General features: G+C 36.8%; 4 protein-coding genes across 4 annotated transcripts; all 4 read right to left on the reverse strand.

Moving 5' to 3' along the window:
• Nucleotides 1–660: 660 nt before the first annotated feature.
• On the reverse strand, nucleotides 661–1,694 carry LOC144633693 (neuropeptide FF receptor 2-like). Its single transcript, XM_078492554.1, has 2 exons — nucleotides 1,044–1,694; nucleotides 661–891 (listed from the first exon to the last, which is right to left on the reverse strand). Exons 1-2 carry the CDS (start codon nucleotides 1,692–1,694, stop codon nucleotides 661–663), a joined length of 882 nt encoding a protein of 293 aa, XP_078348680.1.
• An 8,497-nt stretch (nucleotides 1,695–10,191) lies between these two features.
• Nucleotides 10,192–11,067, reverse strand: LOC144631566 (QRFP-like peptide receptor). The gene has a single exon (XM_078490016.1). It carries the CDS (start codon nucleotides 11,065–11,067, stop codon nucleotides 10,192–10,194), a length of 876 nt encoding a protein of 291 aa, XP_078346142.1.
• Nucleotides 11,068–16,013: 4,946 nt separating this feature from the next.
• On the reverse strand, nucleotides 16,014–17,394 carry LOC144633703 (neuropeptides B/W receptor type 1-like). Its single transcript, XM_078492562.1, has one exon. The coding sequence runs from the start codon at nucleotides 17,385–17,387 to the stop codon at nucleotides 16,506–16,508; it is 882 nt and encodes a 293-aa protein (XP_078348688.1). The 5' UTR covers nucleotides 17,388–17,394; the 3' UTR covers nucleotides 16,014–16,505.
• A 6,925-nt stretch (nucleotides 17,395–24,319) lies between these two features.
• On the reverse strand, nucleotides 24,320–27,346 carry LOC144633692 (melatonin receptor type 1C-like). The gene is made up of 2 exons (XM_078492552.1): nucleotides 27,319–27,346; nucleotides 24,320–26,442 (listed from the first exon to the last, which is right to left on the reverse strand). Exon 2 carries the CDS (start codon nucleotides 26,413–26,415, stop codon nucleotides 25,540–25,542), a length of 876 nt encoding a protein of 291 aa, XP_078348678.1. The 5' UTR covers nucleotides 26,416–26,442; nucleotides 27,319–27,346; the 3' UTR covers nucleotides 24,320–25,539.
• Between the last annotated feature and the right edge of the window lie 352 nt (nucleotides 27,347–27,698).

Consider the following 27,698-nt stretch of genomic DNA (forward strand, 5'->3'; position numbering starts at 1 on the left):
GAATTTGCATGTAAACAGAAACTCATAAGGGTTTCTGATCTAAAATATATTATATTACATATAATGTTTATTAAACGAACAACACTGCTTTATCAGGTTCAATATTAAAACGTGGATAACCAACATCAAAGTGCTATAACCTTCACAAGACTACATTTGAACGGAAATAACAAAGAAAATATTAAAAAGTTTAGTGAACACTATGAGCTATTTATAAATAAGTAATAACTCTATATTTGAAAGGTCTAAGAAACAACAGCGACGAAACAAATTAAAAAAGCACGACACTTTTCAGTTTTGAAAACAAGTTAACAGTTTCGGCAGAAACATTTGCGATCTTCAGTGTGATTTAAAGGAAGTTACAGTAAAGTATAAATAGTAAGGGAAATTAGTAAATTAAACAGAAAGTTTTAAATTAACGTGATGAACCTGTGCGTTAAATGTTGGTTTTTCCCAACGGATGTGAAGCGCTTCTTTGATCTTGCGTGCAAACTTTGAAGAGGCCCGATCGATGATATCAAAATTGGCCTGTGAGCATACAGAGCGGCATGTTTGTGAGCTCTCAAGGTGTTAAAATGTAAGATGCCCTGTCCGTTGTAGGGTGTTCTCTTACACGTGTGTTGAAATATCGGGAGAAATATCGATCCGATCATGTGGCAACTACTTGCTCTTGCAGCGAGACAGAAGAGAAATGAACTTCTTCCTGAACTGTTGACTATGAAGGGTGTACACCAGTGGATTGAGGCAGGAATTCAACAGCGCGCTTGCTGTGGTCACGGGATACACTGTGGCGTACCCTCCAGGAATCACGGAAGTTAGCACGCAGAGCACTGTGGGAGGGGTCCAGCACGTGATGAAGATGACAGAAACTGTGATGAGCATCTTTGTTACCTTTTTTCTGGACTGTGATGCTGACTGTGATGCTGACCGGAATATACTGTGGCGTACCCACCAGGAATCACGGGACTCAGCATGGCAAGTACTAAAGGGGAAATCCAGCACAAGATGTAGATAACAGAGACTGAAATGAGCATCTTAGTTACCTTATTTCTAGACAGTGATAAAGACTTTGGAGAGGAACTGGGCACGTGAACACGGTTGTGCAGACACATTATAATCCGGGCGTACAGGTATGCTATGATGCATATCGGCAGACCTGAACTGGAAAAAAACCACGTAAGTTTAATATAAGTTTCAGCCGTTTTGTCCTCTTGAAACTTCGGCCTGCACAGTTGACTTTCCACATCGAAGGTCAATACCACGAGGTTGGGAATTATCAGAAGGATCGCTAGGATCCATAGACTTGGCACCAACCAGAACGACCGACTACGTGTTAGCGTTTGAAATGGACGTACCGTGGCATTATAACGCTCAAAAGCTATCACCACCAGTAGAAAGCTCGAGGCTGAAGCCGCCACCCAACCCAAGTTTCCACCGGTAATGAACTTGCACAGCAGGTCTCCAGCAAAGCCACTTGGTTGCTCGATGAAGTAGCTCAGAATGCAAGGAGGAATGAAAAAGACAGCGACCAGTAAATCAGCGATGGCCAAGTGAAAAAGAAGCCAGTTGGTGGAGGTTTTCATTGCTTTCTTCTTCAATATTACAAGACACACGAGGGAATTGCCTGCTATGTTGAAAATAATCATGGCAGCTTTGCACAGTGCATACACCAAAGAGGTAGTCGATATTGCCATTCTTTGATTCGAAAGCAGGCGTGTTCTGTAGGAGAAATTTTGAAATAAGCTTTTAGCCTGGAAAAATCACAACATTTACTTGCATATTTCACAAAGCCGATGATCCACGCTTTAAAATTCTTTGTGCTAAACAAATGAAACATCTTGCGCATGTCAAAAAAATATTAATCAGTGCATCGTGAACAGACATATATGGTATTTGTCTGTCGGGACATAAGGAAATCTGCGTCAAAGATCTTAAGGAAGGCGTGAGGAGGAAAGGCTGAGGGCAGTGCTGAAGACCTAGGGCACAGTTTTCACGTATACGGACCGACCTAGGCCTTGAAAAAAACTTTTTTATTTTTTCCTACTTTATTTGCTTGGTAAAGAAACCTGGAAAGATTGTGTCGCAAAATCATTGTTTGTATACGCGCGCATTCAATGATGAGTGACTCGATCGGGGTTAGCTACGTCAAGAATAATCGAAGAATGGTGTTTGCTATATAAAACTGTATAAATCTGAATAAAATAGCTTCTCTAATATCAACTGTACTAGCGGAAAGGTTCATCATATTAAATTCACACTTGAGAGTATGAAGAAAAGCAACTGAAATAATAAATTAAGCACAAATGGTCAAAAATGCAGCATCAAATCATTACCGACATTTTTAAATCAGTCGGCTTGTGAGCTTAAATTGTCTCTACAAGGGCTGTTTAAGCCTATTTCTCTGACTGAAAAGCATTTTCTCTAGGTGAGCTATAAACACTTGTATTCAAATCCACTGAATAATCTCTGCGTTTATTCCTAGCAGAATTAAGCTTATAATTATTTTGACAAACAGTGTGCGAAAATGAAACTGAATGAATAGTTGTCAGAGTGGAACGGACAGCAAAATATTTGACTGTTTTGAATTAAATAATCTCATTTTCTTGAATGATGGCAAATAGTGTCTGGTTTTGGCAAAAATGTGGCAGATAATAAAGGCATTTTAACTTAAAAATGGAGTCTGAAAACCGGCAACAATCGTTGCGAAATGCACAAACTTAATTGTGTCGAAAAAAGGAATAAATACCCGCCCTTTAATAGAGACCTTCAAGAGCTTTAATTCCGCTGCTTTTTTGTCCTTTCACGTTTAAACGGTTGGTGAGCAGCTATTTTGGTTTTGGTGAGCAAAGTTTTCATCGGTTTGTTCCGCAAAATGATGGGCCGTAAGCGGTCCGTAGGCGGGGTCCGGATGGGAAAATCCGGACAGCTGGAGCGCGTGCAATAAGCCAATCAAATTCAAGAATTTAGGATTCCGGACCGCTGAGATGCTTGAGAAAAAAATAAAAGAACTTGTCTCTATTCCTATAAACATGTCCACATTCAACTGTATAATTTTGTTGTATATCCTGATTGAAAATCGTGGGAACACAATATTTGCACAAAATCATGAAATATGTACTTGGGGCGAACATATGTCAAGCACTTGGATAAGAGTAAATCGTTTTTTTTTTTTTTTGCACTGGAATGACGAGGAACAGTTAAGCTAGAGATACTTATCTTGATTTTTTTTATAGCTCAATAATTAAAAGAAGCTGTTAACATATGGCAAAAGTTCGATGAAAAAAGTGTTGCTTTGTTGGCAATATATTACATGACGCAAATACACGTAAGACCTGAAATTTATTCATTGCAAAAACTACCAAAAAATCTTCAATGCAAACCATTTGAACATGGTATGGAATTTGAAATTTTGGTCGATTTTGGAAAACGCGTCTTAAACGTTGTCAATTGAGAAGAAAAAGGTTTGATATTCCATTAACAAAAGACAAAAAATAAACACATCTTTTACACGCAAATAATTAAACGTTCTCGGTCTAGAATGATCATAGAAAGGCCTGTTTTTAAAATTAAATGTTTGCCATTTTGGGCAAAATCCCGAGAGTTGGGGTGATAGAGGTTTAAAAGTTAGAATGTTAAAGCATTCTACCGTATGATGGATAACATCTGATACCGTGAGATATTAGTCGTCTAACAAATGGTTCTATTTTAAAAGGCAGATGATGTAACTACGTACTTTTGTGAAATGGCAATATCACCTACAGTCATTAGTAAATTGAATCAGAACTTACTTTCAGCCTTCGACGATTATATCGGATCGAAGATCCAGTCGAACTATTAACACTTGTCGATCTCAGTGGAGTTGTTGTTTGAACACAAATCAGTGTGAGATAATACGAAGCTGCTGCCAACTTTTAACTGACAGGTGACGAGAATACAGCAAATAATCAGCTAGGGATGTACTTTTCATGTGCTACTAAATTCTCACAACTGGTATTGCAGGAAATGTATGGGATCACTAATGAGAGTTAGTATTTTGAGCATGGTCTTGAAACGAAAGACATAATAGTAACGTATACACTTGTATGCAGCTAAGTAAATATATCAAATCTGTGTAAATTCGCCTTTAATTTTTTTGTATTACGCGAGGAGTTAGCGTATTTTTAATCAAGAGAAAAAAACGGATTAAGAATCGAAATCGTAACGTCGCCTTGTAGGCCATGGGTTTTGACAATTATCTACATTTAATCATGATTAAATGATATATTCTCTTGGTACGGACTCGCTCCCAAGCAGATCTCCTGTAGAAATAATTGATCGATCTGTTTCCAGGAAACCATATACGTACCTCAAAGAATGAAGTGTGATAATTACTTTTGACCACTGTTTACTTAAGGCCAATCGAATTTCGGCCTTATTGATCCAAATCTAATCTTTCGCTTCGCCTTTCGTGGAATTTCTCAAATTTCTCAATTTCTCAATTTCTACGTACTGAAACGTACCGTTTTATATATATACCAATTGTACAGTATCACTTAACGGAGTTATAGCAACTATCCTTCGTCCCGATTATTCAGGCAATAATAAATGTTGGCCAAAGCAAATATCTTAATGTGTTTTTGTTGCTTGTTAATTACGGATGTTTGCATTTTAAATCTTGTAACCTTGTTTGTAGGTAATGATGGAGGAAGGTGGCACTTGGAGTCTGTTCTTCTATTTAACAATTAGACGGCAGCTCGAGGTTTCTACCGGCTGATAGTTGGGAGGGGCGAGCCCCGAGAATATCAAAAGCCGGTAGAAACGAGAGCGAGGTCTAATTGTTTAGCATAAACCACTGACCGATCTATTAAACACAAAATATAGCTAGAGTTGATTTATTGAATGTTTTGATTGATAAAATTCAGCGAAAACTAAGCGCGGCCCGAGAGCCTCACGGATAATAGTAGGCACCTGTGTAGCCAATAGATTGCGCGATTACCAATAGTAGGTCAGTGTGGTTATGCTAATTTGCATTATCAATTTGTTCTTGCCGTAAACTAATGACTGTTGCGTAAGAATCTCTTGATCTTTTTGTATATGATTAGTTTTTATCAGCGAGAATTACACGTGGAAATTTTTTATATTGCTCACGTTGTTTTATTTTGGCTGGACACCTTGGGAACACGTCAAAACATGTCAATCATTCATGTGCATAAGCGTATTGTCACTTGCTACTACCTGCGCATGACCTTACGTTAACAAAAGTTACAAGAAGGTTTTGATTGACAGTCCCCAAATAGCCATTTTTAAAAACAAAACGCGGAGGAGATTTTTGCTGCCATCTGCTAGCTGTCAGTACCAGTTACCAAGTTGTGAGTTCATAGTGTGTTAAACAGTGGTGCTAAACAATGTGTCATTAGTCCATCACAGACTCTTCTTCTTCCAAGTGGCCGATTTGAGTAGTCGCACTGTAAGCGCTTATGGTTTTATTCAGCAACCGCTTACTTGATCTTTCCCGGTCATATTTTACAGGTACGAACGTACGTACTGGCGTACAGGTTGCCATGCCCCTGCATCAACATTCCCCGGAAGTAAGAGTTTTTGACAAAAGGACTAAAAATAAACAGAGTACATTTTGCTTACGTTGAACTAATGTAATTATTCTTTTTGTCACAGACAAACAGAAAGGTCAATATTTATATCTTTGATGAGGTTTCCGCCATGATGAGTCATGGAAAATCCAGACCCGATTGCTGTAATATCACATTGACCTGTTCTACATTAGAGCAAAAACCCATGATCTTGCGAATACGAAATTTCCTTTTAATAAGCAACAAAACTTCTAACAACAACAACAACAACAAAAACCTTTATTAAACGTGTCTGGGGGTATTAGCAGTTCTATGTTAGGTCCATTCTGGTGTATTGGATAGTAAGAACAACCGACTGTCTCACTTATAAGGAAATTGCCTTGGGCATAAGCTATCGAAGGAGTTTATGTAAGACAGACTCAGCCAAATTAATGATCTTTGCAAAGTACATGTATATCAATCTCAGAATAACTCTATTTAATTACAATGCACGTTCTGTGACTGAAATAAATTATCAGAAGTTCCAAGTCTTAGCTTAGGCCTAATTTACACTTTGTATTTTAGTCACATTATAGTCGCGTTGAATATAATTGCAGTCCTAGAAAATTAAACTCGCTGAAATCGATTTAGATCAGCTCAACAGCAGCAACAATATTTGTAGATTGGATGTGCATCATATTGTTGACAAAAATTGCCCAGCTGGTAGGGCGGTAACGCTGACAAGATCTAGAAATACGGCAGTACGTTCTGATTTATAATATTATTATACCTTCTTTCAAGAAAGATTAAAGTTTTTAACGACTAGTTTATTCTTTATAGAGAAAAGAATAGATCAGTACGTTTGAGTTTTCTAGCAATTTGTCTGCTAAGCGGCGCCGTTGTATATGGAAAAAATTATAGACAATTGTATGGAAAACTAAAAACGCTATTACAGGTTTCAAGCTCAGACCACAGCCCTCAAATTTCATCAGAAAAATCATTTACTTAATATCATAAGTTTATGGTTGATAAATAACGCAGAAATTCAATTTCGCGAAAGTTATTTCACAACGAAATCGCTGAAATTCCCATACAAACAGTGTATTTTGCGACATGTTTGGTACATTTTCAAAATGGCAGGGTTTACCGCGGAAAGGTCTATTAAACTTTCATTTTTTACTTTTATTGAACGGAAGTATGATAAACTGCGACTATAAAATTTAAACTGACAAAAAAGGAGTCTAAGAATTTAAATTTGTGAGGTAATTTCCTTGAATTTCTCTTTGCGAAGGTTTTGCCCCGTTCGTGTTTTCGTCTTAAGCTACAATCTTTGACAAAAGTAGTTGACACATTGACTTCGCTCTGCGGTTTTTGTGACAAATTTACCACTAGTTTTTAAATTCCATGACTGTCTGCTAAAATAGCCCCCTCGTCCCCATCCAATGTTGTAAAATGGTAGCAAAGGACTCCTAGAAACAAACTACAACATTGATTGGGGGGAGGGGGTTGGAAAGGTGGGGCAAAAGGATGAAATTGGTCCATATAACAATAAAAAAAGGGCGTAAATTGACAATGGGTCAACACTTTTGTCAATGATTGTAGCTGCAGCGAAAACTTCGGTTCGGTGTCGTTTGGTTGTGGTAAAATCTAGGAACAACCGCCACAAGTTTGTAAAGAAAAAGTCATCACAATTCGATAAAAGGCTTAATAAGAAAAATGATGAATGTTTGATAAATTCAGGTGATATGATAATTTCGGCTCCTACAGAAACTGATAAAATGATAACATGATGAAAGCCCGTCCTATTATCATCACAAAGAGTCACTTTGAAAGAGATGAAGCTATCAAGGCGATAGGCTTAATAAAAAAATATGATAAAATATGATAATGCGACGTCTTTAAATAATATATATTAGCCAGTTTATTGCATACATATAATTATATTTTGCCATGTTTATAAACGAGCAGCACTGTTTTTTAATATTAGATTTAAGATCACGACGCAAGGCTGAATGATTTAAAAACTAATAAAACATGTTCTGCTGGTCGAAACAATCAGCAGGAATCTAGTATTCAAAATTAAATTCCCCTCCCCTGTTAAGTTCCCTCAAACTTGGTCCGAGACGTGCAAACCCTGTGACGTCATCGACCCAAGACGGCCATGCGAGAAACGTCGCCCATGATCACAGGTCTTTCCGAAGCTCGAGGGGAGAAACGTAGAATGGAGAAATTTACAGTCAAAACATTATCGGAAATAACAAAGGGTTAATATTTTAGGCAACTATTTTATTTCGTTTCATATGCACTTTAAACTTAATTTTTAAAATCATGTAATTCACAATCTTATTGCCCTATCATATTATCGATATTACCTCGCCGGTAAAAGACCCCCTATCAATGTTCTTTATATAGAGAAAAGGCTACGAGTCATGATGAGTCATGGCATATCGAGATCCGACGAAGTGTAGCAATATAAAAAACCCTATTTGAAAAAGATTAAAAGCGTTCTTTGGTCAAAAAAGATTAGGAATATATAAGGTGTCTGCTGCCAGTCTGCAACCTTTAATTAATGAAATCATGAGGCAACTTTTCATAGTTCTTTTTTTGTTAGTTTATCATTCGTGAAAGGTTGCAAAACGGCGGCTGAAAGCTTAGCATTAAAGAGAGTACTTCCTATCTTTTCCAAAGATTTTTTAACATGGTCACTCATCGCTCATACTGCGGAAAATAACCTGCAGTTCTGCATTGGAGGGTAACAAGTCTTGCAATTTTACAAAAAGGTTCTAACTGCCATTCAGCAGCTTTATTAGTTACCTTCCTGGCGGATGAGGTGGTAGCTGTTGTTCATCAACAAGAACTTCTACGCTTTGGGCGTGATAGTCTAGTTTTAGACTCGACCGAAATTCAGACAGAATGCTTTGTAGATTATATCTGCATCATATTCTTACAAAAGATGTCAGTGCTAACAAGTTCTAAAAATATGTTCTGAATTATAACAATAATCAATGATTACTTCTTTCAGAGAAGGAAACAAGTGAGATTTCACTAGCTTTTCATGTAGAAAAGATATACCACTTTTATTGATTTGTTTTTGACATGAATTTAACGGTAATATTTATAAACTATATTACGCGAAGTGATATGATAAATATAATTGTAAAATTATAGCGAAGGAAAAACGTTTAAAGGGACACTGTCACCAGTTTCACTTCAAAAACTCAAGAGCCTAAAGACATATGGAAACTAGAATAGTGGTCCATTTTTGTTAAAAATCACCATGCAAGTGTACTGAAGCGAAAAACAAGTGATGCCACTATTGTGATGCCATCAGGAACTATAGATCTCAATGAACTTGAAAAAGCCAGGCTGATTTTTTCAAGTTTTGTCCTTGTGGACTGGAAAAACACCTAAAAATTATTATGGCTCCATTCTTCCTTCAACAACAATTTACTTTATATCTCCATCCTGATGTGCTAGGTGCATTTCATGTACGAGAAGACCTATTCGCCAATTTTAGTACTTTTTACTGAAAAACATTAAAATCCCCATGACAATGTCCCTTTAAGACTTAAATTTGTATTTACCTCGATTTGTCTTTGCAGTGAATTTCCTCGCTTCGGCGGCCTTTCTAGCAAGCTAGCCGCAGCAATGCCTTACTAGTTCGCTGTTGTTTCTTTGTTAAAATCTACGTAGAATTCTACCACGGGTTTTTAAATTAATAGAAGGGCTAATATGAGAAGATGTCTTTTTGACGTATTTAGATAATATATGGTCAATTTGGGTTCCTATCCTAAGAAGCTGATAAGCTGATGACAAGATCAAAGCCATACTATTATTTACCGGTCCTATTATTGTGTGACTATAACGAGGCTGAACTGACCCATTTTGTGCCAATTAGTCAGCAAACAATGACATAAAAAACCTATTAACATCTATCATCATATGTAAACTGTTATTGAAATGTTCGTATTTAAAATATACCGGGAATTGCATCGGTAAACAGAAACTCGTAAGAGTTTCGTTTCTTACCTAAATTATATTATATTACATATATTTTTTTATTTAACGAGCAACGGTACTCTATCAGGTTTAAAATTAAAACGTGGATCGCTAACATCGAAGTTCTTTTATCCTCACAAAACTACATTTGAACGGAAATAACAAAGAAAATATTAAAAGGGTTAGTGAACACTATGAGCCATTTATAAATAAGTAATAACTCTATATTTGAAAGGTCTAAGAAACAGCAGCGACGAAACAAATTAAAAAAAACACGACACTTTTCCGTTTTGAAAACATGTTTCGGTAGAAACATTTGCCATCTTCAGTGTGATTTAAAGGAAGTTACAGTAAAGTATAAATAGTAAGGAAAATTAGTAAATTAAGCAGAAATTTTTAAATTAAGGTGATGAACCTGTGCGTTAAATGTTGGTTTTACCCAACGGATGTGAAGCGCTTCTTTGATCTTGCGTGCAAGCTTTGAAGAAGCCCGATCGATGATGTCAAAATTGGCCTGTGAGCATACAGAGCGGCATGTTTGTGAGCTCTCAAGGTGTTAAAATGTAAGATGCCCTGTCCGTTGTAGGGTGTTCTCTTACACGTGTGTTGAAATATCGGGAGAAATATCGATCCGATCATGTGGCAACTACTTGCTCTTACAGCAAGACAGCAGAGAAATGAGATTCTTCCTGAACTGTTGACTATGAAGGGTGTACACCAGTGGATTGAGGCAGGAATTCAACAACGCGCTTGCTGTGGTCACGTGATACACTGTGGCGTACCCGCCAGGAATCACGGGAGTTAGCACGCAGAGCACTGTGGGAGGAGTCCAGCACGTAACGAAGATGACAGAGACTGTGATAAGCATCTTTGTTACCTTTCTCCTGGACTGTGACGCGGACCTTTGAAAAGAGCCTGGCACACGAACACGATTGTTTAAACACAAAATAATCCGTGCATACAGGTATCCCATGATGCACATCGGCAGCACTGAATTGCAGATTGACCAAGTAAGATTATATGCACGAGTCGTTGTGTAATCTGGGAATTTTTGTACGCACCCTCGACTTTCTACATCATAGGCCGATGTTGAGAGCCAAGGCAACAACAGTTGGATCGCTATAACCCACAAAATTGGCACCAACCACGGTGACCGGCCACCTGTTAGCTTTTGAAATGGGTATAGGGTGGCATAATAACGCTCAAATGCTATTACAACCAGCTGATAGCTCGACGCTGCAGCCGCCATCCAACCCAAGGCTCCACTGAAAATGAACTTGCACAGCATGTCTCCAATAACGCCACTTGGTTGGTCGATGAAGTGGCTCAGAATGCAAGGAGGAATGAAGAAGACAGCGACCAGTAAATCAGCGATGGCCAAGTGGAAAAGAAGCCAGTTGATGGAGGTTTTCATTGCTTTTTTCTTCAATATCACAAGGCAAACCAGGGAATTGCCTGCTATGTTGAAAATTATCATGGCAGCTAGACATACTGCATACGCTAGGGAAGAGGGCAATGCCATTTTGTGATGATTTTTTTCTACAGGTAGACGTAATCTGTTAAATTAAAACAGTACATACATTAGTACTGAATTAAATACGAACACAAACGACATGTCAATATTGGACACATGACAAAATTTTTTATTGGCGAATTTTACCGATTACTGCAATTTTACTGATATTTCAACCAATTTTCCTATTGAGATTTAGCTGAATATTAAAACTTGAGGATTTATCTAGATCAATTTTTTGAAATTGAAATACACACTGAAAATGCCAGTTTATGCCAACTTTGGACATCCCTGTGTCCGTCTCCCTATTTTATTGTTTTAAATTTATGCCCACTGAGTACGTAATTTAGTTATTGGGCATTAGCAACGAAAAACACACGATGTACCTGTGACAGAAAAAATGCCATCCGGGGTCACAGATGAATTTAAATACACAAATTATAACTTAACTTTTCGCTTTCATCGACAATTCCTGTCAATTTTCATTTGATCACATTTTACCTAAAGACTATACATCTACGCAGTAGCCGAATAAAAGTTCTGTAATACAAATTTTCACCATGCATGAATTTTTTTTTTGTAAAAGATGGCATGATCTTAAGCGGATACAAACTTGACAAAAAGAAATAGTTTTCCGATAGATCAACAATCAGCAGATGTTCCAATTTTGAATTGTAAATAAAAGACGGATTCTGGGCAAATTTTGTAAATAGAATGTATTTTCTAGTTTGCACTAAAAATGATAAAGGGGGTAAAAGTTTAAACTTTAAATGTTTATCGTCCCCTGATTTGGACTGACCATGTCTTTGCTTTAACTATCGTTTAACTTTTTATCGTACGAGCATTTCTATGTAATTAGTTATTAAGCAATTGCAATTGGTTCACGTATACAAAAAGCAGGTGAAGTGATTGAAAAAGCTTCACAGCCACAAGTACACTGAATAAAATCTTACAGTTGGCCTTCGACGATTACGCTGAAAAACCAGAGAAATTTCACTTTTTGTCACTTCCAATGAAGTTTTCCTTTGAACACAATCTAAGATTATATGTAACTGCTGCCAAGTTTGGTTGATATCAGGTTAAGTGACTTTGCACTGACAGATGACAAAAATAGAGTAAACAATTAACTGGGAATATTGTCTTGATGTTTCTCTAAATTCTTACAACTAACATTGCAGGATCTGTATGTCAATTAGTAAGGAGAATTAAAGCCCTGTTCATGCTCTTGAAACAAAAGACGAGATAGCAGCGTTATAATTTATGCTTTTACAGCTAAGTAAATGATTTCTTAAGTAAATCACGACCCACATGTCAAATTTATGTAAATTGATCAGTGACTATTTTAGTCTAGTCTCAGGCATTAGCTTGCATTTTAAATAACAAAAATTAGAAAAAACTTTAGAAAAACGAAATAAAATACGAAAAATTGCTTGCGTTGAACTATTGCAATTTCCCGCGTCGACTGACATCTTATCACTGAGTCGTAAAATCAGATCGAATATATTTTCACCTGCATCAGAAGAAAATACATCTCGGTTAAGTTTCTTTCACTGATCAACAAAGGTTTTAACTGACATATCAGATTAACTAGTTCCTTTTTGGTGATTTTTAAGTAATAGCAACCGATTTTAGCAGCTCGTATAAAAGGAATTGAATGCGAGTTTTACATTTTGTTTAAACAATAAAAAAAGATAATTGGTAAGTGCCTTTTAACCAAAATTAATTTTTGTCAGTCAATTCGTCTTTAGAATTCGGAGACGATTCAACCATGCAAAGCTCATCAACACTTGTCCTCACGCAAATCTTTATGTCAGCTTGAGCACAGGAAAAGAAGTTGGAGAGGAAGGTAGATGGCAATACCCCTCAAAACCTTTATCATCATACCACAACACAAAATTGAATGATTTGACATTATAGCTTGGCAAGAAACTTTTTTGGGGCGCAATACAGTAGCAAGGCTACAATTACTTCAACTAACGAGATTCAGTGTGGCAGGAGGGCTGGTCACGTGACTGGCCCAGGCCCAAACTGCAATCCTAACCCTAAATCTAACCCCAAACCCAACAACTCAAACTTACCCTTTTCCCATAAGCCATAACCCTGCAACCCTAATCCATACATGGTTATAGGTATCTGGTGAAAGAAAACGGGTTTATTTCATTGGAGAAAAGACATTAAACTTGTCAGGGTAGTCCTTTTCGGGGCTAAAAGCAACCTGCTATCAACAGGAGCCCTGAGCGCTCAAAAACTAAATCACATATTTAACCAAAAAAGAAAAAGAAACAAAAAAATGCATATCTCATAAGTCACTCGATTCAAACAGAATTTTGCGTCAACGGTGTTCAACCCAGTTTAAAACAGCGAGAAATTCGCTATAGAGCGAGTTTACCGCGCGCCTTCTTCTTAATTTTTAAAGTTCAACAGAATATTATTCAAAACTTTGTTCTTTGTTGTCATAATATTGGCTAAAATGTTATTAACAAGACTAAAACTTTATAAAATTTTTAAAGAAACCAAACGTTTTCGACTTTTTAGCCTTGTAAATAATAGCTAATAATATTCTGAACAGCGAGAAATTCGCTATAGAACGCCTACTGCCTTCATCATTTTAAAGTTCAACGGAATATGATTCGACACTCAGTTATCTAGGTTGAACAAATTACAATCATAAGAACAAGAAAAAATCATTTTACACCCAGAGGTCGAGAATCAAAAATAACAATCCGAGTCCACTACGTGAAAATTTATGTCTGAAGAGAAACACGTTGTAAAGCTTTTTCTTCCTTGAATTTTATATATTCTCTTTTTCAACGACATTTGTCAATAAATTAGTTTATTCCAAAACCTACAAAAAATGAGATAACGGACATAGAGGCTTTGAAAAACGTACCTTATAAACAATAATCGAAAAAGTAAGGGTTAAGTATTAGCATTCCTTTGCAAGATGGATAAGAATTCAACTGACCGTGCAGATGAGAAAAATTGAAAAGCTTATCGTTGGAATTGTCCAAAGGAGACGGAATCTCTGCATTTTTTTCTAAATTGAATATGTTTACCATTTAGGCTAAGCTGAAATGACAAGATAGATAGAGTTTTAAAATCGAAAGACTTGAAATACTTACAAAATATGTTTCGATTTGTTTTGGACGGTTTTGCTCTGTTCACCTCGTTTCAACTGTCGACCGTATGCTGATATTGAGATTAGTCTTCTAGCACATTATTGCAAAAAAAAAAACAGATGTTGTCTGAATGTGTGTTGGAATAATTTGTCCAAAGGAGACGGCACCCAGAGACGGAATCTGTGCGTTTTCTTTCTAAATTGAATATGTTTACCATTTAGGCTAAACCGAAATGACAAGATAGGTATAATTCGAAAATTGAAAGACTTGAAATACTTACAAAATATGTTTCAATGGTTTTGCTCTGTTATCTTCGTTTCAACTCTCGACCGTATTGAAATTAGTCTTCTAGTATATTATGCCAAAAAACAGATGTTGTCTGGATGTGTGAAATTAAACTCAAATTGTGAATAGAACCAGTCCAATCTCCCTTCTGTCAATTCCAGTGAGGCTTTCACTGAATTCAAATCAAAAATTATTTGCATTTCCTGGCAATTTTGCTGAAGTCTATACGGTGCCGACACCGACAGCAGCAGGTGGCGAGAATAGAGCAAATAATGAACATTGTCCTGATGTATCATTAAATTCCGGCAAATGGCAACCTATTTTGAGCAACCAAACGGGACAAAACGGCATTTCATTTCGCAGCTATAAGTAAATGTTTCAGTAATCATTTAAATTTAAATAATTTAGCCCGCATTTGTAAAGAAGAGAGTTGTCAGTAGAAAAGAATTAAACACTGAAACATGAATGAATATAAGTCGGTGATTTCTTGTTGTGGTTATATAGAATGAACCATGGAAGATCAAGATACTGGTGTTATACAATTTTATATATCTTAATCTACTCTATACCAATGGGAGAAACATCTGGTAAAATCTCCTTTCACTAATCAACAAAGTTGTAACTGAAATCTTTGCTTTATTAGTTTTTTTAGTGTATTTGGTGGTAAAGATAACTAACTGAAGTTAATCTGATCAATGGGAATTATGCGTTTTAAGAACGATCCAGTTGTTCTAGTATTGGAGAGGCAAAAATATTAAATTTAGTCCGCGTTTGTAGAGAAGATAGTTGTCTGTAAAAAAAAAATTAAAAATAACACTGGAACATGAATGAATACGAGTCGGTGTTTTCCGGTTATGGTTCTACAGAATGAACTATGGAATATCGAGATTCTGGTGTTGTACTATCTGGTAAAAACTTCTTTTGTTAATCATGAAAAGTTGTAAGTGACATCTTTGCTTTATTAATTTTCTTCAAGTGTATTAGGTGGTAAAAAACTAACTATAGACGAGCTTAACAATAGGAATTATGCGACGTGTCAGTAATGACTTTATATCAAATGCCAAAGTGACGTCATACATTTCCAAACAGTCCGCCATCTTTGATTTCACAATTTTTTTTAGAGATTTCAGAAATTTCCGTGATTTGTTTGGAAAAAAAGATGCAAACACTATTAATGTTTTGTAAAAATCTCTCATGAAAACGAATACTTAATTAGAAATGAACATTAATATAAAGACTCCAAATTTCAGTAAAACACCCTTTGCCATAGAAACACTTACAATCACCGGGGGTGCTTTCTGCCCCTTCCCCCAAAAAAATAGGGCTAAAAGAGCTACCGTACGTCGGATGTATCAAATAACTCTTTAAAGTCACCTTTAAACATAAGGAGCCTGAAAATTCAAAATAATACTCCAGATGGGATAAAACAGAAGTCTTAAAGATATGATGACTTGTGATCATATTTTACAAGAAAAAAAAGACGAAAACGCCCCTTTGAATCCAGGGTCTTGGAATCAGACTCGGATACTTTAAATATATTTATATCAATCATGTTTTATTTGTACAGTAATTTGTTTTACGTTTTACTTTTTTATCTTGAAAATAATATTCTTATAAATGCTATCACAAAAAACACGCCTCTCATTGCCACCCGTAAAACTCTAGTAAAAGCGATTTACATTATATTCCGACCTTCGTTTTACCTTAATAGCTCAATAGCAAGCAAAAAACAGTTTTATAATTTTTGTGCGAAGAGATGTCTTCTCAGCTTAACCTTATAGAAGCTCAACTCTTAGCATCTTATTTACATATATATTTAGCTAGCAGCTTCGCACTGATATGCTTACATTGGATTATATATTGTTCTGAAAAAAACTTTTTAAGTAACAATACACAATGATGGCTCTTGAATTCACGGTACTAACTATTAACCTAACACTTAACCTAAAACTTTGTAGAATGTTCTTTACGTTACATGGATAATTGACTTTGATTCATTTGATTTTCAGGACGGTTTGTTTTTCTTGGGTTTGCGAGGGGCAACTACTTGGTCTTGGGGCAACACACGAGTGAAGCGAGACTCTTCCTGAACTGTTCACTGTGAAGGGTGTACACCAGTGGATTGAGGCAGGAACTCAACAGCGCGCTTGCTGTGGACACGTAATACACTGTGACGTACCCGCCAGGAATCATGGGACTCATCACGCAAAGCACCGCGGGAGGAGTCCAGCACGTGATGAAGATGGCAGAGACTGAAATGAGCATCTTGGTTACTCTGACTCTGGACTGTGACACGGAGTTGGAAGAAGAGTCTGGCACGAGAACGCGGTTGCGCAGACACAACATAATCTGTTTGTACAGATATCCCATGATGCATATCGGCAGCACTGAATTGCAAAATGACCAAGTAAGTTTATATGCTCGAGCAATTGTGTAATCTGGGAAGTTCTGCACGCAACCCTGACTTTCTTCATCGTAGGCCGATACTACTAGACTGGGCAACAGCAGTAGAAACGCAATAATCCACACAATTGGCACCAACCACGACGAGGACCCACCACGACTGAGTTGCTCCAATGGATGTAAGGTGGCGTGGTTACGCTCAAATGCTATCACTACCAACAGGAAACTCGAGGCTGCAGCCGCCACCCAACCCAGGACGCCATTGAAAATGAACTTGCACAGCAGGTCTCCAACAAAACCACTTGGTTGTTCGATGAAGTGGCTCAGAATGCAAGGAGGCATAAAGAAGACAGCGACCAGTAAATCTGCCATGGCTAAGTAAAACAAAAGCCAGTTGATCGAGGTTTTCAAAGCTTTCTTCTTCAGTATTAAATAGCAAACGAGAGAATTGCCTGCTATGTCGAAAGTTATCATGGCGGCGAGAAACAGTACGTACACAAGACGGGCTGTTGAAATTACCATTTCTTGATTTGAAATCGTTTCTGGAAGAAGAAGTTATATGTTAACTTAGGATGGTAAATAAACTAATGTAGATAAATAGAACCTAGTGGCTGATATTTGGCAAGTGATCGATAGAAGGCCCTCACACTGCGCGTGCACCTAAGTTAATTTAATCGATATTTCTCGTTAAATAGATCGGCAACCTGGTTATGCTAAACAATGACATGGCTTGAACGTTGCTGAACGGACTAGAACATGTCTTAAGTTTGGAAATGTGATATTATTTTCAGTTTCAAGTTTATACTTTTGAGATGAAATTGTGACTGTATTAAAAGATTTCGACGTTGATACACCAGGCAAGTGAAAGTTTGACAGATTTTCCTAATTCACATAAATCATAGCGGCAATAAGAAATGCCAAAGATATTTTTTCTTCCACTTCACTACTTGCCTTTTTTAAGCCCCTTTTAATATAAAACGCATTGCCTCTGTGTTGGTATTATGAGAAAGTTGAGAAAAATGGTTGGCGAAAAAAAATTTTTAAAACACCGTAGGTGAGGATAATTCTTGGTTTGCCAGTGACGTCACAACCGTCATGTTGTTGGACATGAACAAACGATTTCTTATTATTATTAGCTTCTCTTGTTTGTTCCACCAATCTTTGTTCTTTGAATATCTCGAGATTGGTTGCAAACCATCAATAACCCTCAGTCTCTCAAATTCCCTCACGTACCTGTAAAGCCAGAAAAAAATCTTGACGTATTGTTCTCTTTTGACGATGCATGTGTCTAGGCCTAGACAGATTGTGCTCGCAAAATCATGAAAAGTTGCTCTTTTTAAAGCCAAAAAGTTGCTAAAATGTTGCCCAAAAACCCAAAAAGTTGCTACTTAAACTTCAAAAGTTGCTACTTTAATATATCAATATTTCATACAAATATTATTAAATATCATCAATCATTGTTCCTTTTGGATAATTGGAACTTAAGAAAGTTCAATATATTAATCTGAAGTGTATATCTTAAGCACATGTATATTATAAAAGGTTTGCACAGTTGCAGAACAAAACTTAATATATTAAATGCTCTTGCATCTTATTGAGCAATGTCAATGTCGACGCTGGGCAACCAGGCCAAGAAAGCTTGGGCGACCAGGCAGTGGTAGTGAACCGAAAAATAACTGGGGACGAGGTGGGCTTATGATCCTCTCAACACCTCCTCAACACCCGTTCCCTGCTAGTATGCAAAGTATTAATGTTTTTACAGAAATAGATGTTTCCTTTTCAAAATTTCAACCACATGTTAATTTTTGTGATTCTTATTAGGCATATCAATACAAAGTTGCTCAAATTGCTAAAATTGGAAAAAGTTGCTCCAAACGCCAAAAGTTGCTCAAAAGTTGCCGAGCACAATCTGTCTGGGCCTACATGTGTCATGTCATTGTCAAAAAGTCACCGATATGTCTTCTTACAATAGAAACAAGCCAAAATAATCAAACATAGCCTTAAGACGCGAGGAAAAACTGCTAAATAATCTGAATTTCATTTAGCGAAAACAATTCCGAGAACGAGCTGGTCTGATAAAAATCAGACAACGTGCAATAACGCAAGTTTCAGATATTGTAAAACTTATTTATATCCTAATATAGGAAAATTTTCGTACTTTCATCGATAATGACAAATAATGAATACGCGACAAATTTCAGTTATTACAAAAATGCGGAACGAGTATCGTTTTAAATATTGCACGACTTTATAACTTCTTCCTTGGGAGATGGCCTCGACTGGTTTTGCCTATAACCCGCGCTCATCACTTTACGGAATAAAAGCTTTACGAAAAATATGCTATCGCTAAATTATTATTTTATAAAAGACGTTTGATCTAAGAGTAATTTCTTCGCGAAAAACTTTCCATAATGCACATAAGCGACTTTCAAAAAAGTACGTCTGATTATTTTTACTCGAAAAATAGGATGTTTGACATTCACGTTTATGCTCAGTGGGTTAGAAATAAATATTGATGGTAAAGATTAAAAATTGTCAGTTTCGAGTTGTCAACATAGTCTGTTTTTCTGATTCGAACGTTTTATGTTTGCTATTTTGGTCTAAATCCTGAGACGTTCTGTAGAGCCAGTTTATAATTCAAATATACTTACGAAACGTCTTTTCTCTGGTTTTGGCGACCCTGTTCTGTCGCTGGTGAAGTTTATCTTCATATGATGGGCAAAATGCCTTATGGATGAGTCAGCTCGCAGTTGGTTCTATTAAAAAAATCAGGTGATGCGTCGCTGGTATTCGAAGAATGCCACAGGGTCGCAGTTGACTGAATTAAAACTTACTTGTAGCCTTCGAACATCACATGAGAAAACCAGTTGGATTTTATCAATTGACATTACCAGTGAAGGTTTTTGTTCGAACACAAATCTAAGATTCAGATATGTAATTGATGCCCACTTTGTTTGATATAGGTTTGATGACTTTTTACTGTAACAGACGTGTTTGGTGACGAAAATAGAGTAAATAATCAATGCCCTAATGTATCACCAAACTCTCACATCTAGACTTCCCAGAAATGTACACCATCAGTAATGAGATTTAATATTTTGAGACAAAAAGACGAGGTATAGCAACGTTTTTTCAGCTAAGTAAAAAATGTTTGATATGTCAAACTTGTGTAAATTCACCAGTAATTATTTTAGTGCACGTGGTCTTTAGTTTTCATTTGTAATAAAGAGACTTGTAGATTATAGAAAACGATTAAAACAAAATGAGCATGCTGCCTTTAATTACAATATTTTTGTCACGTGGAGAAATGAAAAGTCCGATATCTGATATTTTTGATAAGGTATTTGCTATGATGGGTCACGGATTATCCATATCCGGATGTTATCAACCTGTTCTATATCAAAGCGAAAAACAAATATTTTGTAAAATTCCCTTTTATATTAATCAACCAAGGTTTGGACTGACATCTAAGCTTTATAAGTTTCTTTATAAATTTCTCTTGTTTTTAGTTAATGGTAAAAACAATCGACTGCAGAAACTAAATTCTAGGTATTTTCAAGCTTCAGGCTTTAACTAGTTTTTAAATAGAAGAGTTAAAACAGTCACTGATAATCTTTACAGATTACATGTGTAACACAATCTTAAAAAATATGTCAAGTGCTAGGAGGAACAATGTTCATGACAAGATCTTAACTTCTTTGATGCAAATTTGGTAACTACACGGAAGCTTGGTAAAACATACACTTTTAAGTACGTTCGCGTAAAAATCTTCTAACATAATTGTTTTTCTAAAACTTTCACCACTGTGAAATAATGAGTTAGTCATGTTAGAAATGCAAGAAATGGGGTTCACCGGATTCGTTGCGGAGAAAAGATGTCCAAAAGACCAACGTAAATCTGACAAATCAATATTTGTTGCTGAATATGGGTCCAATTTTCGTTAGTCTAAAAATATGCAAATAAATCCCTGAAATGCAACTTTCTTTGTCAACATTTTGTAGAAACTGATCTATTGAGTAAATTGATTCAACTTATCACGTTCCTTAAAGTAAATTTAATCATTTAGCACCCACACTTGCGCTCGGCTGACAACCGCAAGGTGTCAGGATTCGATGCTGCGTGGGTAGAAAAGATTTAACATTTTTAAACTTCCCACCTTGATTTTTGTTATTTTTTTTTACAATCTGTCGAGAAGTGGAAAAGAAAGTTGTTTATCTAAAAACGTAGGGTTCACTGACTATTTAAGAGATCAAACTAACGGCTACCAGCCCTTTATTCCTCAGCCGGCGTGCTCGATGCATGCAGTGGCGTGATATTACGATATGAATTACGTGTGCAATAAGGATGTGCATAAACAAATAGCGCGAACGTCCTCAAGTGATTCCATATAAAAGTTTACAAAAAGAATGTCTTAACCCCACCCCCCGGGTTTTTAACTTGAAAAAATGAAAATGTTTTATGTTCCTTTCTATGTCCAAACAAATTCAACACACCATGTAGATGCAACAAATTGTCAATTCAAGACGGAATCTGAAGTTTTATGTAAACTGAACATATTTGCTGTTGGACTAAATACTGAGAATTTAAATTTGTCAATTCCAGTGAATTTTTAGTTTGAACACACTTTAAACCGACGAAGCTAAAATTATATGGTGTAGCAAAAAAATCTGTTTTGCGCATTAGGAAACCGCATTGAAATTTAAAAAAAAAAACATATGTTAGATGATTACCAATACGAAAAAAAGAAGGATTTCATATACTTTTCTGCGATTGTTAAAAAATCAACACACATGGAAAATTAATAAAAAAAACTATCACACGAGATAAATTCTAAAATGGCAAAGTTTGTAATACTTACAAAATGGTTTTTCCAATGTTTGGACGACCCTGTTCCCTTTCTGGTTTATTAACTGTGTCAACCTTTAATCGTATCATGACTTATATGTAATATAGTTACAAGGTCAGCTGGCAACCAAGACAGGTGATGCGCCTGTGGAATTTAAATGCAACGCACGTACAGTCATAGGCAAAATGATTTAGCACTAAACTTCCGCCTCATTCCCCTTCCTCGCGGAAAGAGGAGTCGAATTTGATATTTCCAAACACCTTTTTACCATGACAAATATGATATTTTATGTAGAAGCTCAATAAAATATCGGACTCCACCTTCGGTTTGTGTTAATTTAATGAAATATTTTAACAGTGACGAGAATAGAGCAAGTAATGAACCAGGGATAATTTTAGATATGAAGTAGCAATATTCACCAATACAATAAACTTTATTTCACACATAAATATTAACAATGTTTTTCACCTCCCGCAATTAGCGTAGCTATTCGAGGCGGAAGGTGAAGAAGATCAAAGTGTTTGTGAGCCACTAAACTCGGAAAATAAATTATATTTAGATAATGGTATTATTGGTCATGAATAAGCTTTTTTAAAAATTTTGCATTAAGCGGGATTACTGAGATAAGGCGATAGTTGTTCAGATTCAGCTTACTACCATTGTTGAAAACTGGGGACACTCTTGCTTTCTTGCAATCATGTGGGAATATTCCTGTCGAAAGTGATCGGATGAAAATGGCAGTGATAGAGGGGGCAAGAGTGTCTCCGCCTATTTTAAGGAGCTTGGACGGAATTTTGTCAAGCCCAGAAGCCTTTTTCGTGTCAATGTTTCTGAGAAAAGAAAGGACGTCATTGATAGTGATTTGCCGAAGCCGAAAAAGCTGTTGTAGGCTTTACGTATAAGTCAGCGGGTCTACATCTGAATTAGGAATTTCCTTAGCTAATTCTTCGTTAATTCGGGTGAAATAAGAATTAAAAGCTTTATCAGATGAACCCGTCACAACCTGTTCACCTAACTTGACTTCTGAAACAGCAGATTTTTTGGTTTCACGGTTCTGGAGCCCATTTAAAAGGCTCGAAGTTTTCCTTACGTTTTACTTTATACTTTTACAGCTAAGTAAATGATGTCGTAAGTAAATCATGTCTCAGGCATTTTTGCATTTTTAATCACTTAGAAAAAACGTAGAAAAAAACTATAGAAAAACGAAATAAATACAAAAAATTGGATATGTTGCTTGCGTTAAACTATTGCAATTTCCCGCGTCGACTGACATCTTATCACTGAGTCGTAAAATCAGATCGAATATATTTTCACCTGCATCAGAGGAAAATACATCTCGGTTAAGTTTCTTTCACTGATCAACAAAGGTTATTAACTGACATATCAGATTAACTACCTTAAAATTCCGTTTATAAGCCCCCCCCCCCCCCCCGCTTATAAGCCCTCCCGGTAACAGGCCCATCTATCTGGAAACGAAAAAATACATCCAATTATAACCCCCCCCCCCGGATATAAGCCCCCCACTGCCGGATGACAGTACTGAACAAGGCTAAATGTTGCTTTATTATGCGTTTTCAACTTAAAAATGTATTTCGATCAACACTCCCGTGGCTCTTTTCGAAACGTTTCTTTTATTCCGCTTATAAGCCCTCCCGGATATAAGCCCCTCCGCTTATAAGCCCACCCAAAACCCCTTACGAAGTTGTATAAGCCCAGGGCTTATAACCGGAATTCTACGGTAGTTCCTTTTTGGTGATTTTTAAGTAATAGCAACCGATTTTAGCAGCTCGTATAAAAGGAATTGAATGCGAGTTTTACATTTTGTTTAAACAATAAAAAAAGATAATTGGTAAGTGCCTTTTAACCAAAATTAATTTTTGTCAGTCAATTCGTCTTTCGAATTCGGAGACGATTCAACCATGCAAGGCTCATCAACACTTGTCCCCACGCAAATCTTTATGTCAGCTTGAGCACAGGAAAAGAAGTTGGAGAGGAAGGTAGATGGCAATACCCCTCAAAACCTTTATCATCATACCACAACACAAAATTGAATGATTTGACATTATAGCTTGGCCAGAAACTTCATTGGGGCGCAATACAGTAGCAAGGCTACAATTACTTCAACTAACGAGATTCAGTGTGGCAGGAGGGCTGGTCACGTGACTGGCCCAGGCCCAAACTGCAATCCTAACCCTAAATCTAACCCCAAACCCAACAACTCAAACTTACCCCTTTCCCATAAGCCATAATCCTACAACCCTTATCCATACATGGTTATAGGTTAAGTATAACCCTAACTTTTACTCTGTGATGTCATAAGTTCTGGACACGTGACCTCTATTGTTCTCCTTAATCTTTACAGATTGTGCTACAAACGCTTAAGAATATATCAAGCGCTTACTCAGTGTTTATTTATAATGTTTGTGATAATGTATTCTCGTTTTCATTTATAGCATTTACTATTACTTCTTCAGTTTAGGTTAACCATTCTGGTGAAAGAAAACGGGTTTATTTCATTGGAGAAAAGACATTAAATTTCCATTGTTATCCGATTTGTATTTGCATTTATATTTTTACAACCTATATATTCCATAGAAGTACGATACCGTAGAATTCCGGTTATAAGCCCTTGGCTTATACAACTTCGTAAGGGGTTTTGGGTGGGCTTATAAACGGAGGGGCTTATATCCGGGAGGGCTTATAAGCGGAATAAAACAAACGTTTCGAAACGAGCCACGGGAGTGTTGATCGAAATACGTTTTTAAGTTAACAACGCATAATAAAGCAACAGTTAGCCCTGTTCAGTACTGTCATCCGACAGAGGGGGGCTTATATCCGCGAGGGCTTATAATTGGATGTATTTTTTTGTTGCCAGATAGATGGGCCTATAACCGGGGGGGCTTATAAGCGGGAGGGCTTATAACCGGAATTTTACGGTATACGGCGTTTGTGGAGTTAAAGTTGACTAAAAACGTGTAAGGAATAAGAAACGGTATAATCCCCATTCTCTTCGTGATGGCTTTGTGCCCCTCTTTTGGTTAAAACTACGTACAACTAGCACAAGTTATCAATTCAGCTGGGTGAAAAGCCCAGTCAGAATACAAACAAATGTTTGCTTTTATTTTGTCTTGCAGAAACTGATGACATCTGCAAAGCCAAGGATTAGCAGCAAAAAATTAGTAGTCCTGTTACTGTCGTAACAAGTAGCAGGTGATACACTCTCTCCACGCAGGTGTGTAAATGTGTACCGGCGAATTTAACGCTGAGGTAACTCTGAGATGGACTAGCATCCCATCTGGGGTGTGGGACGAAAAGTACCCCTAGTCGCCTAATGCTACGGAAACCGGGATAGCTCCAGCCTGGTTGGTCACTAGGTTCAAACGCTTAACCTTGGTTGCTCTGAAGATGACATTATCATTACAATACAAGTGAGCTAATCAAAACTTATATGTGCCATGAAGCCAGAAAACAATTATATTTAATTACTTTTCTTAAAAAGTCATACGAGTTGAATGTAGGTGCATTTAGTTATATTATAATTTCTACGATGTTATTCTCGCTACAAGGATCTAGCAGAATCCAGACTTCCTATTCCCGCCATATTAAAACATTTACAGTTAAACAGCCTCGCCATTAAATACTTACGTACTCGATTAAAAAATCTTCTGTAAAATATTACACGGTGATCGGGCTATTGTATTTGTGTCCCCTGTTAAATAACTCAACCTGAAATGTTTAAGTTTTTTTAAAAATTACACAGACTGTATGGTTTTGTTTCTTTGTAAGAAAGGTCATTTTTTTAGAATCCATTTTACTGGATAATGGAAACTACTTTCTCTTAGAGCAAGACACCAGTGAAGCGAGATTTTTCCTGAAGTTTTGGCTATGAAGGGTGTACACCAGTGGATTGAGGCAGGAATTTAACAGCGCACTTGCTGCGGACACGTTGGACACTGTAGAGCCACTGAAAGGAGTCACGGTAGTCAGCACGCAAAGCAGTGTGGGAGGGGTCCAGCAGGCGATAAAGATGGCGGAGACTGAAATGAGCATCTTGGTAACTTTATTTCTGGATTGTGAAACGGACATTGGAGAGGAACTTGGGACGTGAACACGGTTGCGCAGACACAAGATAATTCTCGTGTACAGGTATCCCATGATGCATATCGGCAGCAATGAATTGGCAATTGCCCAAGTATATCTATACAATTGATCCATTGTGCCTTGATACTGCTTCACGCAACCTCGACTGTCTATATCGTAGGTCGATGCTAGGAAACAGGGCATTGAAAGTAAGATCGCTATAATCCACGCAGTTGGCAGCAACCAAGATGAACGATCACGACTGAGTTGTTCCAATGGATGTAAGGTGGCTTTATAACGTTCGAAAGCTATCACCACTAGCAGAAAGCTCGAGGCTGAAGCTGCCACCCAACCCAAGGTTCCACTGGTAATGAACTTGCACAGCATGTCTCCAACAAAGCCACTTGGTTGCTCGATAACGTGGATCAGAATGCAAGGAGGAATGAAGAAGACAGCGACCAGTAAATCAGCGATGGCCAGATGAAAAAGAAGCCAGTTGATCGAGGTTTTCATTGCTTTCTTCTTTAACATCATAAGGCACACGAGGGAATTGCCTGCTATGTTGAAAATCATCATGGCTGTGAGGCAAAGAACGTACACCAAAGAGGTAGTAGATATTTCCATCTTTTGAATCCAAATTGGAACTATTCTCTGAAAGCAGATGTTCACTTCAATTTAATTCCGGTAAACAAACTTCTATTACTGGTAAAATGACCACAATAGGGTGTATTTACATACAGAACAGACACCTCTATTGAATTATACAGCTCAGGGTAGTCCTAATTGCAGGGGCTAAAAGCAACCTGCTATCAACAGGAGTCTTGAGCGCTTAAAAAATAAATTACACATTCAACATAAAAATTAAAACATAAAGATGCATATCTCATAAGTCACTGGGCTCAAACAGAATTCTGTGTCAACGTTGTTCAACAGAGTTGTTAAACAGCGAGAAATTTGCTATATAGCGTCTACTGCCTTCATCTTCTTAAAGTTTAACGGAATATGATTCAACACATTAATGTTCTTTGTTGAAAAATTTGCCCAAGTTGAGCAAATTACAAACATAAGGACCAAAAAGAATCATTTTAAACCAAAAGGTAGAGAATCAAAAAATAAAAATCTGAATCCAATACCTGAAAATTTATGTCTAACGAGAAACATGCTGTAAAGCTCTTTCTGCCTTATAAATTTTATAAATTCACATTTTCAAAGACTTTTCGTCTAAAAATTAGTTTATTCCAAAACCTACAAAATATTGCGATAACGGACATAGAGGCTTTGAAAAACGTACCTTATAAATAATCAACAATCAAAAGATGAAGGGTTCAGTATTGGTATTCCTTTGCACGATGGATAAGAATTTAACTGACCGTGCAGATGCGAAAAATTGAAAAGAATATCGTTGGAATTGTCCAAAGGAGACGGAATCTCTGCATTTTTTTCTAAATTGAATATGTTTACCATTTAGGCTAAGCTGAAATGACAAGATAGATAGAGTTTTAAAATCGAAAGACTTGAAATACTTACAAAATATGTTTCGATTTGTTTTGGACGGTTTTGCTCTGCTCTCTTCGTTTCAACTTTCGATCGTATGATGATATTGAAATTAGTCTTCTAGCAAATTACTGCCGAAAAAACCAGATGTTGTCTGGATGTGTGAAATTAAACTCAAATTGTGAATACCTAACGGTCAGTTAGTCTTCGTTGATTGTACAGAAAGAACCAGTCCAATCTCCCTTCTTTCAATTCCAGTGAGGCTCCCACTGAACTCAAATCTAAATTAATTGCTGACAATTTTGCTGAAGTCGATACGGTGACTTTACCAACCGACAGGTGACGAGAATGGAGCAAATAATGAACATTGCCCTGATGTATGACCAAATGCTTACTACTAGCATTACAACAAA

The sequence above is a fragment of the Oculina patagonica genome, chromosome 12 (genome assembly GCF_052425735.1).
Source record: "Oculina patagonica isolate OP01 chromosome 12, crgOcupat, whole genome shotgun sequence".
In the NCBI taxonomy this organism is placed as follows: Eukaryota; Metazoa; Cnidaria; class Anthozoa; order Scleractinia; family Oculinidae; genus Oculina; species Oculina patagonica.

Excerpts from the sequence above, each read along its gene's own strand:
- LOC144633693 (XM_078492554.1), bottom strand. The coding sequence starts at position 1,694 with ATGGCAATATCGACTACCTCTTTGGTGTATGCACTGTGCAAAGCTGCC. Across the intron at positions 892-1,043 it reads TATCACTGTCTAGAAATAAG|GTAACAAAGATGCTCATCAC; the intron begins GTAACTAAGATG and ends TCCAGAAAAAAG.
- LOC144631566 (XM_078490016.1), bottom strand. The coding sequence starts at position 11,067 with ATGGCATTGCCCTCTTCCCTAGCGTATGCAGTATGTCTAGCTGCCATG.
- LOC144633703 (XM_078492562.1), bottom strand. The coding sequence starts at position 17,387 with ATGGTAATTTCAACAGCCCGTCTTGTGTACGTACTGTTTCTCGCCGCC.
- LOC144633692 (XM_078492552.1), bottom strand. The coding sequence starts at position 26,415 with ATGGAAATATCTACTACCTCTTTGGTGTACGTTCTTTGCCTCACAGCC.